This window comes from Hyla sarda, chromosome 1 (genome assembly GCF_029499605.1).
Source record: "Hyla sarda isolate aHylSar1 chromosome 1, aHylSar1.hap1, whole genome shotgun sequence".
Classification (NCBI taxonomy): Eukaryota; Metazoa; Chordata; class Amphibia; order Anura; family Hylidae; genus Hyla; species Hyla sarda.
In genome coordinates this window covers 207,228,194-207,243,876 of record NC_079189.1, presented here as the reverse complement: position 1 = coordinate 207,243,876, position 15,683 = coordinate 207,228,194, and the positions used below count along the sequence as shown (strand labels likewise).

The 15,683-nt window shown below is 39.4% G+C and overlaps 1 protein-coding gene across 1 annotated transcript in view; it reads left to right on the top strand.

Moving 5' to 3' along the window:
* Positions 1–15,476, top strand: part of MMRN1 (multimerin 1) — a 96,288-nt gene extending 80,812 nt beyond the window's left edge. The window contains exons 2-8 of the mRNA XM_056551836.1: positions 1,355–1,474; positions 2,799–2,905; positions 3,653–3,754; positions 6,529–6,705; positions 8,814–10,778; positions 11,776–11,922; positions 14,700–15,476. Coding sequence (XP_056407811.1) covers positions 1,355–1,474; positions 2,799–2,905; positions 3,653–3,754; positions 6,529–6,705; positions 8,814–10,778; positions 11,776–11,922; positions 14,700–15,121 — 3,040 coding nt within the window. The 3' untranslated portion in view covers positions 15,122–15,476. The remainder of the gene's footprint in view (positions 1–1,354; positions 1,475–2,798; positions 2,906–3,652; positions 3,755–6,528; positions 6,706–8,813; positions 10,779–11,775; positions 11,923–14,699) is intronic.
* Positions 15,477–15,683: the final 207 nt, after the last annotated feature.

Genomic DNA, 15,683 nt, shown 5'->3' with positions numbered 1-15,683 from the left:
GGAGGCTAGATTAATGCTTGTACTACTACTACCCCCATCACGAAACAGAGTATGTTCCATGTTGGGGGTAGTAGTACAGGGGCTGAGGGATTGATTGCACTGGGTCTCACGTCTGAGACCCCAATGCGATCAAAAGTTATCAATCAGGGAAGTGGGCTGCATGGTCAGCAACCCTGCGATGTAGATCGTGTGTGTGTTTTACTTTCATTTTCAAATACCCCGCCTGGAGCCCTGAATTGCCGTCACCGAGGGGCCATTAAGGGCTCCCTGCAGAGTTTTTAAGGTCATTATTACAAGGATTGTAATGTTGCACTACACTGCGCTGCGTTCCCCGGCTGCCCTTATGCACTGCAGGAGGGCAAGATCTATAGGTAGTGCAGCAGTGGGCAATATACATAGCTAGTGCAGTGAGGGGCCAGACATATAGCGCTATATGTATAATGCCCCCTGGTGCGCTAGCTATGTATAATGCCCCCCACTGCACTAGCTATGTATAATGCCCCCCACTGCGCTTACATATGTCCCCCCCAGCGAGCGCATACATAAATTCCTCGCAGCGCTATCTGTGAATAGTATACTATCAGCAGCACATCATGCTGCTTGCCGGGTAAGGCAGCGCAATGCCGCCCACTTCCCAGCCAGCAGATGTGCTGCTGATAGTATACTATTCACAGATAGCGCTGTGAGGGACATATGTGTATAGAAGCGCTGCAGGGGGACAGATACATATCACTATCTATCTGTCCTCCTGCAGCGCTTCTATGCACATTTGTCCCTCACAGCGCTATCTGTGAATAGCATGCTATCAGCAGCGCATCTGCTGGCCGAGAAGCGGGCTGCATTGCACTGCTTTTCCCGGCAAACAGCATGATGTGCTGCTGATAGTATTCACAGATAGCCCTGCAAGGGATTTATGTATGCGCTTGCTGGGGGGACATATGTAAGCGCAGCGGGGGGCATTATACATAGCTAGCGCAGCGGGGGGCATTAAACATACATACATTTACAATGTATGTACATTTACAATCCTCATAATGACTTTAAAAACCCAGCTGAGCGGGGTATTTAAAAATAAAAGTAAAACACACACACGATCTACATCGCAGGGTTGTGGAGCATGCCGCCCGCTCCCCTTTATAGTGTGAAATCAGCCTTACAGGTTCCTGTTAAGAGGTTATTTGACAGCAAAGTGTACCATTACAGTAAATTAGGATCAATAACAACCATCAAAAGTCTTAATAAAAGTTTAAATATTGAGTTAGACTTGAAGTGAAATACATGCCTGCATATGCATGAAGAAATTATTACACAGTATTGTTTGTTTATGAAGTTATTTCTGTTAATCTTTCTGCAGAAACTGGTGTGCATATGTCCATACGAGACTCTCACCTTCTGTCGTAATGGAAAATACGGAAACATATGTATCAAGTGGAGCAAATCCCTGTGCCTGGACAATGGGAGCTTGTTCTGTGAGGTATGTGCTCACTGTTTAGTGAGTAAGCTCTAATTTATATATTATCATATGATGATTTTGTACATTGACTATGTTATATGATATTATATAGTATACATTTTATAATCTATACCTGGGTGGAAAATATATGCAGCATAAGGTTGACAATTTAAAAAAATTTCATCCAGTTGCCTGCTTCTGTTGGTTCTACCTGCATAAATCTGAATATAAAATCAATGGCATATTTGTCTCTTGTAAATTAACCTTAAAGTTACTCAAGTTACTTAAAGGTACTCCACTGCCCCAGTGTTCAGAACATTTAGTTCCAAAAGCTGGCTGCGGGGTTGTGACATCATGGCCACGCCTCCTTTCGATGTCACACCACACCCCCCTCAATGAAAGTCTATGGGAGGGTGCATTCCCATGAAGTCACGACCCCGCAGCCCACACCCAGCATTCAGAACTAAATGTTATGAATGCTGGGGCAGTGGAGTACCCCTTTAAAGTGAAAATCTTTCTATCCGTCTTTTTAATATGAATACCCGCTCTGGACAAATAAAGTAGGCACTGATCATAGAAGTGAAACTTTTTCACTTATTTATTCACAGGTATAGGCTTTGGCGACAGTTGTCCTACAGGCATAGTGGCAGAGATTCAGAGAAATGAACACATCAGATCCCTAAAAGCTATTCTCTGAATGTGCAGCATATATTAAAAGGAAGATCAAATGACTCAATGTCACATTTTAAACCATTAATAAAAATGCAATAAAAAAAATAACCCAGGGACTTTTAGTATTAACTTGGGAACAAGGTTTGGTAATGGAATATTTATAATATGTATCTCTTCTTGAATGATGCAACATCAGGTTTCACAGTTTTCTTTATTCAGCCATGTGAATAAGATGTTAAGCCTATTTCACAAGACATCACCAACAAGGTTTGATTGTATTTTGTAAAAATATTTAAAGTGTAAATAAAGGGTGTCCAAAAATTGTGTTTTATGCAAATGGATAAACTGGTAAAGAGAATATGCCAAAAAATGTTAGCGTAGGCCAAAGTGTGGCAGGCACCACACTGACTCCCAATATATGAGAAAAAAAGGTTCCTTTTAGGAGTGCATACTATAATAGTATGAAGCACTAATATATTAAATACTTGAAAGGTATCCATGTTGTAATGCACAAAAACATAAGCTAACATTTCCCAACTTGACATATATTTAGCCCATAGAAAATAATGGGAGACTTTCCTATAAATATTACAGGAGCAAATGTTATGAAATGAGCCTGAACCTAATCATCATGCAGTTTTGGAAATAATTTATTACCACTTTTGTCACCCAGGAGTCGAATGATCTCACAGCCTACGTATAGACTGAAACATAAAATAGTGACATCATTGGAATGGAAATGCTGTCCAGGGTACAGCGGAGAGCAATGCAAAGAAAAAGGTTTGGTTCTCTTTCATGTCATCCTTTTTTTTCTATCCTAAAGGCTCGTTCATATGGGCAGAAACCCGTGTTAAGACCTGTGAAGGTGTGCGGTTGTATTTGGCACCAAAACTTTAGCAGCAGATTCCTTAAAGGTTTAACTCTAAAGGGGTCATAGTTGAATTTGCAGTATTTCACGAATATATGGACAAATATTTGTCCTATGTTTGCCAAATTCGCATATTCGCTATGTTCGTTCTCTTTTTTTTCATGCCAAAATTCGTAATGAAATTTGCATAGTGCGCATGCACAATTATTTCTTTTGCCTAAAAAAAGGGAGGGATCCGTGTCCAGTCTGGAAGTGCCAATATTTGCATAAATATTCGTACATAATATTTGCATAAAAACGTTAATATTCGTCATTATGAATGTATATCACTATATTCTAAATATTTACGAAATTGCAAAGTGCCCATATTCGTGGTAAAAATTTGTATTTAGAATATTTCGTGCTCAACACTAGTGAGGCAGTGGAGAGTACTGTGGTCAGACTGGAAAGAACTACACAACTTCCTCGAGGGCATAAAGCAGCTGAGAAGTACTGGAAGGCTTAAGATTGTTTAATATAAGTAAATTACAAATATATATATATATATATATATATATATATATATATATATATATATATCTTTCTGGCATCAGTTGATTGAAAATATTTACTGATTTAAAGGAAATATACAACAATGTAAAATTATTACTTTGGTTTAGTTCAGCAACTTCAAAAACAGATGCACAGGAGCCAGGCAGAAAGCAGTGTTGCTGTAAATGCAGTAGATACAGAAGATAAGAGAACATCAACATATGACCCAGGTAAATCTATTTATTATGTTACTGTGCTTTCAAACTATACATAATGGCTTTATTTATGTATGTATTTATTTAGTTATGAATTTATTTATTTATTTTCTAAAGTTCTGAAAGTGTCTGTTGAAGAAGAAATATGTAGTTGTAATGTAGGCCATAATTACAATGATATATTGATGTAGAGCATCACATATCTTTAGATATCTATAGTAATGTATTGAGACTGAGACCTGTCATTTTCATTTACCTCCGAAAGGTGTTTCTTTTTGGGAAAAAAAAACATACATTGTTTATAATTTTTGAAAAACTGCTATGAATCATAATATCCAAAGAAATGCTTCAGTCCAAAATAGTAAGAAATGCTTCAGTCCAAAATAGTAACATAAACAAGTAAAACAAAAGAACTACACATGAACACTTTATAGGTAGAGAGATAAGTGGACATGGTAATAATAACCATACTAGTAGCTAGTGCTTTGGTCATGACATATGTAGCACAGCCAAAGATAGCAGTGACACACTGACTACATTGCACCTAATGAAAGTGAATGGGATCCTATTGTGGTATGCAAGTTTCTGGGAGCAAAAGCAAACAGCTATGAAAAACTGAGCATGTTTGGATTTCTGGTGACTGTTTTCTGCAGTGTCTGGATGAGAATTTGTCAAATATGCACAATGTGCCACTTTTTGTTACATGTAATATACTGTACAGTGAATCTTACTTACCGCTTTTACCGCCTTAGTCACTTTTAATTCCAGGGTCAATTTGTTTCAGATCCTGACTACAATGCTTACCCTGTAGTCAGGTTTTCTTGGTAGAGTCTCCCTTTATTATTCCCAGCACAATGACTGTTGGGAGCTTCATGTCACCCAGCAGGTGTAAAATTTGAGAAAAGTCACCTCATCTCCAACAGGGTAAAAGGGGAGGCCAGAGAAGTCTAGTGTACTGAGGCTTTGAAAGACATGGCTGTGAAGTGTGGAGAGAATGTGCGGCAACAGTAGGGGGAGATAGAGAGCGTAAATGATATGCCACAAAGCAGAACACAGTAGTCACATGGCAGGAAGCAGTAGAGTAGTTGCCCTGCCAGGCAGGGACACAGATACCGGAAAGGGGGTCCCATTGCTAAAATGAAAATAGGACACCCTTGTAGTTCCTTGTTTGCAAACAGTGTAGGATCTGTAAAAAGGGGATCCTGGAATATGTTCTCACCATCATTTAAAATCAGGCCTGGCCTTATGTTTAATGGACCCTGTACAAGATACAACCAGATCAAACTGTTGAGGAAATGAGGTTCTACAATATAGTGTTTACACAAGTCTAGAATATGCTAATAATAAAATAGCACAATATGTATACAAAAGGGGCTAACAGTACACAAAGACCTGTAAGCGTACATATCTGAATCATGTACTTTGCAAATAAAAAGTCATACAGAGTGCAAAGAACACCTCATTCAAATCACAGCATCTTTTAAAACACTAATAAAAAGCGCTATGCATATATGTGCATACATCTGGGACAGGTGTAATGTCCCATTTGGACTGTTCCAGCTACCATCCTAAGAATGTCTAAATGTTAGCTTTAATGCATAAAAGATATATCAGATACTGGAGAGTCTTGCAAATGTATTTTTGTGCATTGCACTTAAAGGGGTATTCCGGCTTTATACATCTTATCCCCTATCCAAAGGATAAGGGATAAGATGTATGATCGCTGGGGACCCCCGCAATCTCGGTGCAGCCCCGGCATTCTGTGCCAGGCACTACCTCCAAGACAGGGATGTGACGTCACGGACAGGCCCCCTAGTGACATAAAGCCATGCCCCTCCATTCATGTCTATGGGAGGTGGCGTGAGGGCTGTGTCCATCCCACCTTGGAGGCAGCGCCCGGCACAGAATGCCGGGAGCTACACCGAAATCGTGGGGGTCCCCAGCGGCTGGACCCCTGCGATCATACATCTTATCCCCTTTAATTTATTGCATACACTGAAGTCTTGTGAAGTGTCAAGGGTTAACCTATCTTGTATATACTGTACACAGGAAAATTATGCTTAAGTCACATGACACTTCTTGTCAGTCCCTAGTCCAACTCTCCTTCCCTGGGAAAAGGGGAGGAACTAAAACGGTTATAAAACATTCTGGCCTGACTTTTGCCAAAGCCACGTGTGTGTCTCTAAGCTCCGCACTTGCTGAGGGGATAAGTAAAGTTGGCCCTAGGTTTGCTACTGCTGGGCATACCTACACGCAATTCACATGTCTTCTAACTAAGTCTACAGTCAAGTCACTGTCCCTGCTTCTTGTTTCTGTCCACACTGTGAGGATATCGTCTCATGAGGATCAGCTTCATTGACAAAAAGATAATCGTGAGGTTCACAGAAGAACACCACATGACATATAAATTAAGGACTACTACAACCAGCATTACCCTCAACACTTTCCGTATCCACTACACAGGGAATATGAAATAGAATCAGTTAGTTGAGCACTTGCTTTATGATAAGTGATGCCCAATGTGCTTTTTATGACTCTATTACCAATATTTTTGTCAGTGGTTTGTAAGCAATAGCTCAAGCAAAAATGTCTTTAGATATCTTACTGGCCTGTCAGAGACAATCATCTGCCACTTATCTCTGCACAAACACTTCAGCTAAGGCCCCTCTAAATTGATATAGAGATAAAGGGAGAGCTGAGAATTGCTGTCAACGATTCTGTGAGAGTTTCTAGACCCATTACAGTAAACTAACAGCTTTTGTTTTATTGTTATACAACATGATGTAAAGCACTGCAGCAAAAACTGACGGATCAGATTTACAGCCAAGAAATGAAGCTAATCTTTCTCCAAAGAAATGCTGAAAATATTTCATCCAGCCTAAACAATGTACACAGAACATTATATTCTCTGGAAGAAAAAATCAATGAAGCTGATAAGGAGAAAAATCTGCCGTCATTCCTGAAAGGTAAATATGAATCAAAACCAACTTAGATAAATAGAATTAACTCTATAAAGGAAAATACTTAACACTATTTTATTCTATGTCAAGTTGCAAACAAACAATAAAGTAAACTAAAAAGTAGATATGGGCGCATATGACCATGCTGGAGTCTGGCCATACCTTTTTAGCCCTCCGTGCTACTATGACGAACATGGGACTTTTGGCAGCCTGTATGGGGAGGACGTTCACTAATCGCTTCATGACGAATACCCTAGCACTCCTGCTCCCGCTGGTACTTCTCATTAACTTTTTTGGGCAGCTGACTGTCTAATCACAGCTCCATTCAGTGGCAGCCCAGGCCTCCATGCGCAACCTCCAGGACTCCATGTAGGGGACTGGAAAATCTGGCATAGCCCCCCTGCCCAAGACTGCAGCCTTTCTGCTCACAGCCGCACTCCAGCATCCCCGCTTGCAGCTCCGCTCCTGAGTTTACCTCTGTACTTTAACCATCATGATATAGTGTAGGCATCACCTGGCTTCTGTTTTTCATACACTATTTGTGCACAACTGTGATGGGTTTAGTTCTGTCCTTTGGCTGAAGATGGCCCTTGTCCTCCTGGCTGTTTGTTGATGTGTTCTTTACCCTTTGATTTGATTTTAGTGTTGGGCATGAATATTCGCATTTCAAATTTTTATCGCGAATATGGTAAATTAGCGAATTGGCAAATATTGCAAATATATTCGCTATATGTTCGAAATTGTGAATATTCATTTTTCCGCATATGCGCATATTCGTCTATATATTCGCGAAATATCGCAAATTTGAATATGGGCATTGCCGCTCATCACTATTTGATTTATTTTATTTATTCTATGTTGATCCCCTTTTTCTTTTTTAAGTTGTCCATTTAGATAATACTATGTCCCTGTCTGCCTTTTATTAAAGCTTGCATTTTTATTTATTGCTTTTCCAAGCTCTACATAGTGACTATTTACTTGCTCTCTGTGGCCCTCATTTACTATTGCAAACCCGACATGTTTTGTCGGGTTGTGCGCCAGTTTCGGGCGCATTGCGCCTGAAATTCTGTCTGCGCCAGAATATGCGCCTGAAATTCTGTCTGCGCCTGAATTTGCACCTGAAATTGCGCCTGAATTGAAAAAACCCCAACTAACTCTCCACTTTGCTAAGAAAACCCAAAAAGGGGGTGTGACCATCAGGAAAAGGGGTCGTGGTCACAGAAAAGGGGCGTGTTCCCGACATTTTCACAAAATCCCAACATATTTACTAAAGTTTCCACAGAAAATGTGGTGGATTTCAGCTGAGGAAAACCCTACAGGTCAGAGCATGTGTAAAAAAAAGCAACGTGTAGGGTAAGTGGAAACTGTAGGGAAAGCTTAGTAAATACTGTGGAAAATTAATTGTAGGGAATTAAAACCCACAAAGAAACCTACACTCCACTCCACTTATTAGTAAATAAGGGCCTGTATCTTGTAATGCTAACCTGCATTGAATCTTACTGCAACAAGCTCCTTTGCTTAATGTTGTGGTTTTTCTGCGCATGCTCCCTATATCTCCTATTTTATTTACCTTCTTTATCTCAAAGTCTTTTTGAGTGAGGGAAAAAATGTAGACATGTCTGGTAATGTTCAGATTATATCTCAATGCCTTTGTACTATGGATGCATTATTTATCATGATTATATTCGTTATTAGTTAGTATTGGTATACGATTGTGTTAAAGGGAATCTGTCACCGGTGTCACCCGCACTGACCTGATGGAACAGGCTGACACTGTTGATAAGGATACTTACCTATCCCTGATCTGACGCTCCGTTTGCCTGTTATGCTTCTTATTCGAGCGGCAGGCTTTGTACAGAGGCAGAGCTCCAGAAGTAAGCTGCCATCATGGCTGCTGATTCCTCGCTCGGTCCTGCTGCGGGCAGGCTTGGGAAAGTTGCAGTGGTGACATCAGCATGCTCCTAGAGCCAAGTTTGCTGCCGGAATGTGAAGAATAATGGGCGAACAGTGCGATGGGGTCAGGGATTGGTAAATATCATTATCACCAGTGTTCCCCGCACTACCAACCTGTACCAACAAAATATAATGAGCTTAAATATTTTCTTTTATTTTAGATTTGAAATCGAAGAGTATTACAGAACTAGTAAAAGAAATTGTTAAGGAGCAGTTGACAGTGCTGCAGGGAGACATGAAGGAAACAGTAGCTCAGCTGTATAAAAGTATGTCTGAAATATCTCTTGAAGTTGAAAGGACCAAGGAATTTGTGAAAACATTGAATCATACTATCATTTCTACCCATGAAAAATGTGTGTTAGAAGATGAGAACAAGGCAACAATGGATGATGTGGTGGAATTAAAAAACAGAGTTGAGACTTTAAAATATACGGCTTTTGTTTGTACTACTTCTTTTAAAGAAATGGAGGACAAGCATTCAGCACTACAGAAGGAATTAGAACATGAGAAATCAAGAAACAGGGACTACTATGAGTCACTGAATAACACATTGAGCAAAATAAAGGAAATTCATAGTCAAATGTTAACCGAGGAACAAACAAAGGAACCAACCGTCTCAGTAGAAAGCAGCCCCATGCAAGATAACATAACTGACTATCTTATTACTTTGCAAGAAAGGTTAAAAAAACAGAATTTGATGATGCTTCAACTGTATGATGATATTAATTCACAGGACGGCAAAATCAATAACCTAACAATAATGTTGGATCTTCAGAAGGAATCAATTGAGAAAGCCTGCGAAGACAGACTTTCATCTTGCAAGAACGATTTCCAGAAGCAGTTACAGGGAGCTGAAGAGAACATGTACGTCTTAAACAAAACTGTATCTGATGTGATCCTTCCTCTGGATGACAAGATCGATAAGATGGATGAGAAAATTAGTGATTTGTGTTATGACATGGAAATACTGCAACCCTTATTAGAAAGGGGGGCACCATTTCGCATGACAACTGAATATGAACAAAGGACAGAAATTGGTGAGGTTTACAACCAGATTAAGAATATTACAGAATTCCTCAATGATTTAGGTTCTAGAATGCAAGAACTTTCTAAAGGACAGGAGGAACTTCGTAGTAAAGCAGACGCTCAGGCACAGATGTTTGAAAGGCGCCTCAACGAGTGTTTTATGGAAGTTGAAGATGGTCTCAATAGCACTATGGATATCATAAATAATGCTGTTGATTCTATCCATGATAATTTTGTAATTAAATCATCTATATCGGACATGGAAAATGCAGCCGAGCTTTACTATAATGCAACTAATGAGAAACTGGAAAATGTTATATTGGCCATTCCACAACTGAATGAAACCTTGCAGAATCTGGTCAGAGTATCAGGACAAAGTAGACAGGACCGTGAACATTCTTTACATTATACTAAGGTCTCTAATGAACATAACATAAACTTGTTGACTTATGTTGAGCTTTCTCAAAAGATAAATGCCTTGCAAGTCATACTGGAACAAAATCAACTAAACATAACCCACATGGAGGAAAAACTTCAGTTTTCAGAAACTAAGGCAAACAATTGCCAATCACATGTGCAAAGTATAGAATCCCAAATAAATATGATCCTGGCTAACCCTACTCTTCCTTCAAGAAATAGAAAGGATGAGACAATCTTAAAAAACAATGTTCCACAGGATGTAAACTCAAGAATTAAAGCCCTTGAGTTTAAGTCGGTACGAGTGTCATCAAGTTTACCACAACTAAATAAAACAGCCAATGAGGCAAAGGTCTTGTGTCAAACCATGTTCATTACTGTCAAGAAAGTTAATGAGAGTGTCCCCCGATTAATAAAAGCTGCCCAGCCAAATATCACACATTTACAGCAAGGTTTCCAGGAGCTGATTCGTTCCTTAGTGGAAATAAAAATGGAAACATTTCTTTCTAATCTAACTTCCTATGTTGATAATTCTCTATCTGATGTAAGAAATAACATTGCTAAACTGCAAAAACAGATGAAGGCCCCTGTTAAGAAGACAGTTCCACCTAAAAAGATGATGATAAATCCAACTTCATCTACCATTGGTCGTAGTCAGAGAAACACTGATATAGCAGATCAAGGTGAGTAATGTAAGCATTTAAGGTGAATAATGGAAGCATTTAAAGGGTATTCCACAAATGTAACAAATGTTATGTTGTTAAAGAGCTCCTAAAAATAAAAGACATACTCACCCTGGTCGAAACTTCCAGGTCCACTGACTTCTGATTACCTGTTGCTCCCTGTTTGTGGCTACTTCCAAGCTGAAAGGAGCTGCTTCACTGGCTGTAGCAGTGTCCCAGGTCTTGCACCAATGTGATGTCTTGGAAGCAGCTAAAAGTTGAATTCCACTTGGAGATTCTGCTGCATGAAGAGAACATTGGTGTCAATGTGGAAATTCTGCAATACGGATTCCACTGAAAAATGAAATGAACACGAACTCCATGGCGAATTCCCATTTGTTGAATGTTTTTCTTTCTTATACCTATTTCCACAGATGAATTCCATGTGGCGCCAATTGCACAATCTGCTCCAAATAATTCCTAGCAGAAACTCTGCAGTGTGATTGGGCCCTTTAAGTGAAACTGGCATTCCAGAAAACTTTTGACATGTCATAAAGACATGTCAAAAGTTTTCATTGGTGGGGGTCCACATTCTGAGACCTCACCAATCGTAAGAATGGGCAGGAAGATGCACCCAGCTGACCACTGTTTCTTCCCACTGTCTCAGCGCTCAGTGAAAATGGACCCAAAGGCTTTATAAGGAGCCTTTCTTCAGAAGTGCAGAGACACTGTGGAAAAACACTGCTTGGTCTGAGACGTTCTTCCTGCTTGGTATAGGGATCAGTGGGGGTCTTAGCATATGGACCCCCACTAATGAAGTCTTGGGTTCATTTAATCTGACCACTGACACCATTGGTTCTTCTAATCTGACCCTTGACAACATGGTTTCTTCTCATCAGACCATTGACAACATCTGCACAGAGTTTGTATGCTCTACATCATCAAAAAAGCAAAAATAATGATGGCATGTTATATGTATACTATAAAGACAATTCTAATCTGCTTATTCTCTCAATAGATGGATATTTCAGCTGCAGTAGTGGACCTTGTTTGAATGGTGGAACTTGCATTAATGACCTAAAAGGCTTTACCTGCGCATGTCGCCATCCCTTTGGAGGAGTAAATTGCAGTCTAAAGATGTCGGATGACAATACTCAGTCATTAGGCAAGTGTTCTTTAATCTATGTATGACACTAAAGGTAAATGCTGTATATCATGTAGGCATGAAAGATAAGAATAGAAATGACTGACTCAAACACAGGAGTTTATGAAAAACAGTTTGCTATTACATTTAAGGTGGATCAGAGAAACCTTAGTCTGTTAGAGCAGTTTCATACTGATGCACGAGATTATGACACAGTATACCTTTTATATAGTACTGTGTCACTGAAGTCATGGTAGAATATCAAATACTGCACATATATCTATACAATAGTTAATAAAAAGACTCTAAGGTCATTTCTAAAGAACACATTTCAGAGTAGACAGGAATTGACTGACACTGATCAGAACCACCACGTAGAGTAAAAGAGTAGCTTTATTGGACCATCATGCAACGCGTTTCACTGCACTATGGTAGCTTCATCAGACCATATTTTAATATGTGATAGACAGTAGAACATTTGAGTGCTAGAATATCCTTTTCTGTGAAGTGTCCAGCCTCCCTTCATGACTCCCCAGACAACAATTTATATCTTTCAAATTTTCCTCAATAAAAAAAGCAGCAGTGCATATGTATGCATCTCCATGACAGACAAACATACCCAGCAGATCCTGCAGACATGTTTCCTCTTATGTGCCATCTTACTATTTATGTACCAAATATATGTTAGAAAGAAGTAGGAAGGGAATGGATGGGATTATGTCTGCAGGGACAGACTACAAAAGGTTTATTTGTTGTCTGTTATCATGGAAGTGTTGTGTCCCGGTACCACATCCTATACGGTTCCTGTATATAGGTCCCCATAGCCAGAGTCCCTAGGACGTCGGGGTCCTTCTTATTTAGTCCACCCCTTGTCCCCTCTCATCTAGATATTAGTTATCTTACAGTTTACTCAGGATTTATATAAATATAATTGTACAAATGTATATAAGTGGTTAATTACCTGTACGGAGCGTAACAGGACCGGTCACGTGATCAGGTAAACTCTATGGTTTTTGCTTAAGGACCTTTGGAGGTCCCTGTGACGTATTGCACCCACAGTTCCTTGTAACAGTGAGTGACAGATATTCGGACCAATTAAAACGGCCCTGCCCCTGCCCATATAAGGGAGTGGCGGCCATAGCTCGCTCTCTTGTTCCCGGGCTTTCATGAGAGAAGGATCTGGGCTGCTGTCATCAGTGAGTTTAGGCCTGAGCCTTGCGGCAACGGCTGATTGTTACCAAACCGTGAGTGTATCAATCCCTAAGCACTCTGCAAGATCACCGGACCGTATCAATCCCCTAAATCCGGACGGATCTTCGCAGTTAACCCTAAATCTAGAGACTTATGACACAAGTCAAGGTCCGCAACAACTGCCAGTCACTGAAGTGTATAGATACTGTATTGATGAGACTGTTACTGTTCATTAGATGTATCGCAAGCCTTTAAGTAAAGTTTATCCAAGTTCAAGTTCAACTATTTTCTGGACCTTCAGTCATTATTCATATGCACCTGTCGTTACAGGGAAGGGCGGCGATAGGCCAGAGAATTATCTCAGCAAACTAGGCCTCAGTCTGGCGTCATGAACTATAGGGTTAATCTTAACCCCTGATATACCGAAACAATACCCTGACTACATTACCCCTACCCCATAGGCCTACCACAGAAGTCTGTATGGCAACTGTATACACAAAAAAATGATTTAGAAGGGATGCACAGCCTTTAGCCTTCCACCTCTCAACTGATATAAGGACATTTCTTCTATTCTTCCAACTGACACAGGAAATTTAAACCTCCTTCTCATTGGACACAAATAAATTGACCGCTTTCCCCAATGAATAGTTAGCCCTTCCCCAAGGTCTTCAATGCAACAGTGACTGTACATTTACCGGTAGACTCATATTCTTAGGTGGACCCTGGAAACTCCAGCCCAGTCCTAAAGTGAATAGTATGCAAGTACACATCCTAACATTACAATTCAGTGATATATTTTTGTTTTTCACTTTTGGTTCTAGAGAAATTTTAAGAGAGATTATCAGTTTTGTTGTAATTTATGATCTATCAGTTCAGTATGACAGTTACCATTTTCCGCAACACATTGGCTTTAAAACTGTCATAAATAAATGTCATCACGATTACGTCTATTTTTGTATACAGTGAAACTCCCCATTCTGATGCTGCTCCCATTGCTGTCCATCAGCGCCCCCACAGAGTAAACTTTTTTTACTTTGCACTCCACAGTAATAGTACTCTCTCTCTCCATAATAATAATACCCCAATTGTGCCTCAAAAAGTGATAGTTTTCCAGTTTGTGCCCCTACACAATATTAACAATACATCCTTTTTTATGTCTATGTGTCACGGTAAAAGGACCCTTCTTTGTTCCCCACATAATATTACATTGTATGGCCTTTACAGAAAAATAGCTGTCCCCCTTTTTGTGCTCTCACAGTAATATTACCACCTTATGCCCACCCATAGTAATAATTTCCTTGAAGTTATAGTCCACCTTTGTGCTGCAAAACAGTAATGATCTCTTTTTGTGGCCTTGAAAAGTAATAATCCCTTTTTGTGCTACCCAAAGCAATATTACCCTAATAAATACTATTCACATATACAGGATAGGTTTTCAATTGCAGAAATGTTTACAACAAATCTGACAAATGTGAATATACCCTAAATGTCCCCAATTCATTAGACCGGAATAATAAAGACAATATAGGATTAAAATTCTAACCTGATTTATTGAAAGAAAAAAATATATAACGTCTCAATAATAGAATGCATATATTTTTCCACAGATTTCTCAAAAGGATCCTACCGTTATGCACCAATGGTGGCCTTTTCAGCTTCCCATACATACGGAATGACTTCTCCTGGACCAATTAGATTCAACAATTTATATGTAAATTATGGCTCATCGTATGCACCCAGCACTGGAAAGTTTCTCGTACCATACCTTGGAGTATATGTCTTTAAGTTTACCATTGAATCATACAGTCATCGTGTTTCTGGGTATTTAGTGGTTGATGGGGTTGACAAGATTGCCTTTCAGTCGGAAAATCTTAACAGTAGTATGTACAGTGATAGGATGGTGACAGGAGATGCTTTGTTAGAACTGAACTATGGTCAGGAAGTATGGCTCAGATTAACGTCCGGCTCCATCCCAGCACAATACCCACCTGTAACAACATTTAGTGGATACCTGTTATACCGCACATAATGCTAATTTCAGTAAGTTTACTGGTAGGAGTAAAACTGCTTTTTTTTTTTTTTTTACTTTTAATCTAAATCTAAGGGCCAAAAACCATAGCACAGAAACATGTATAGAAATTGCTAGCTTGTAAACTAAAAGACCAAAAAGACAACAAAAAACATATAAATACATTCTAGTTAAAGGGATTCTCCACTGAAAACATTTTTGCCAGAAAGTTTACAGATTTGTAAATTACTTCTATTTAAAAATCTTAACCCTTCCAGAAGTTCTTTTCTTTTTGAACTTTCTTTCTGTCTGACCACAAGTGCTCTCTGCTGATACCACTGTCCATTTTAGGAACAGTCCAAACCTATCCTGCTCTGAACAGTTCATGACGTGGACAGAGGTGTCAGCAGAGAGTATTTCTGGTCAGGCAGAAATGAAGTTATAAAAGAAAAGAACTTCCTCTGTAGTATACAGCAGCTGATTAGTACTGGAAGGATTAAGATTTTTTAATAGAAGTCATATACAAATCTATTTAACTCTCTGGCATCCGTTGATTAAAAAAAATATTTTCCAGTTGAGTACC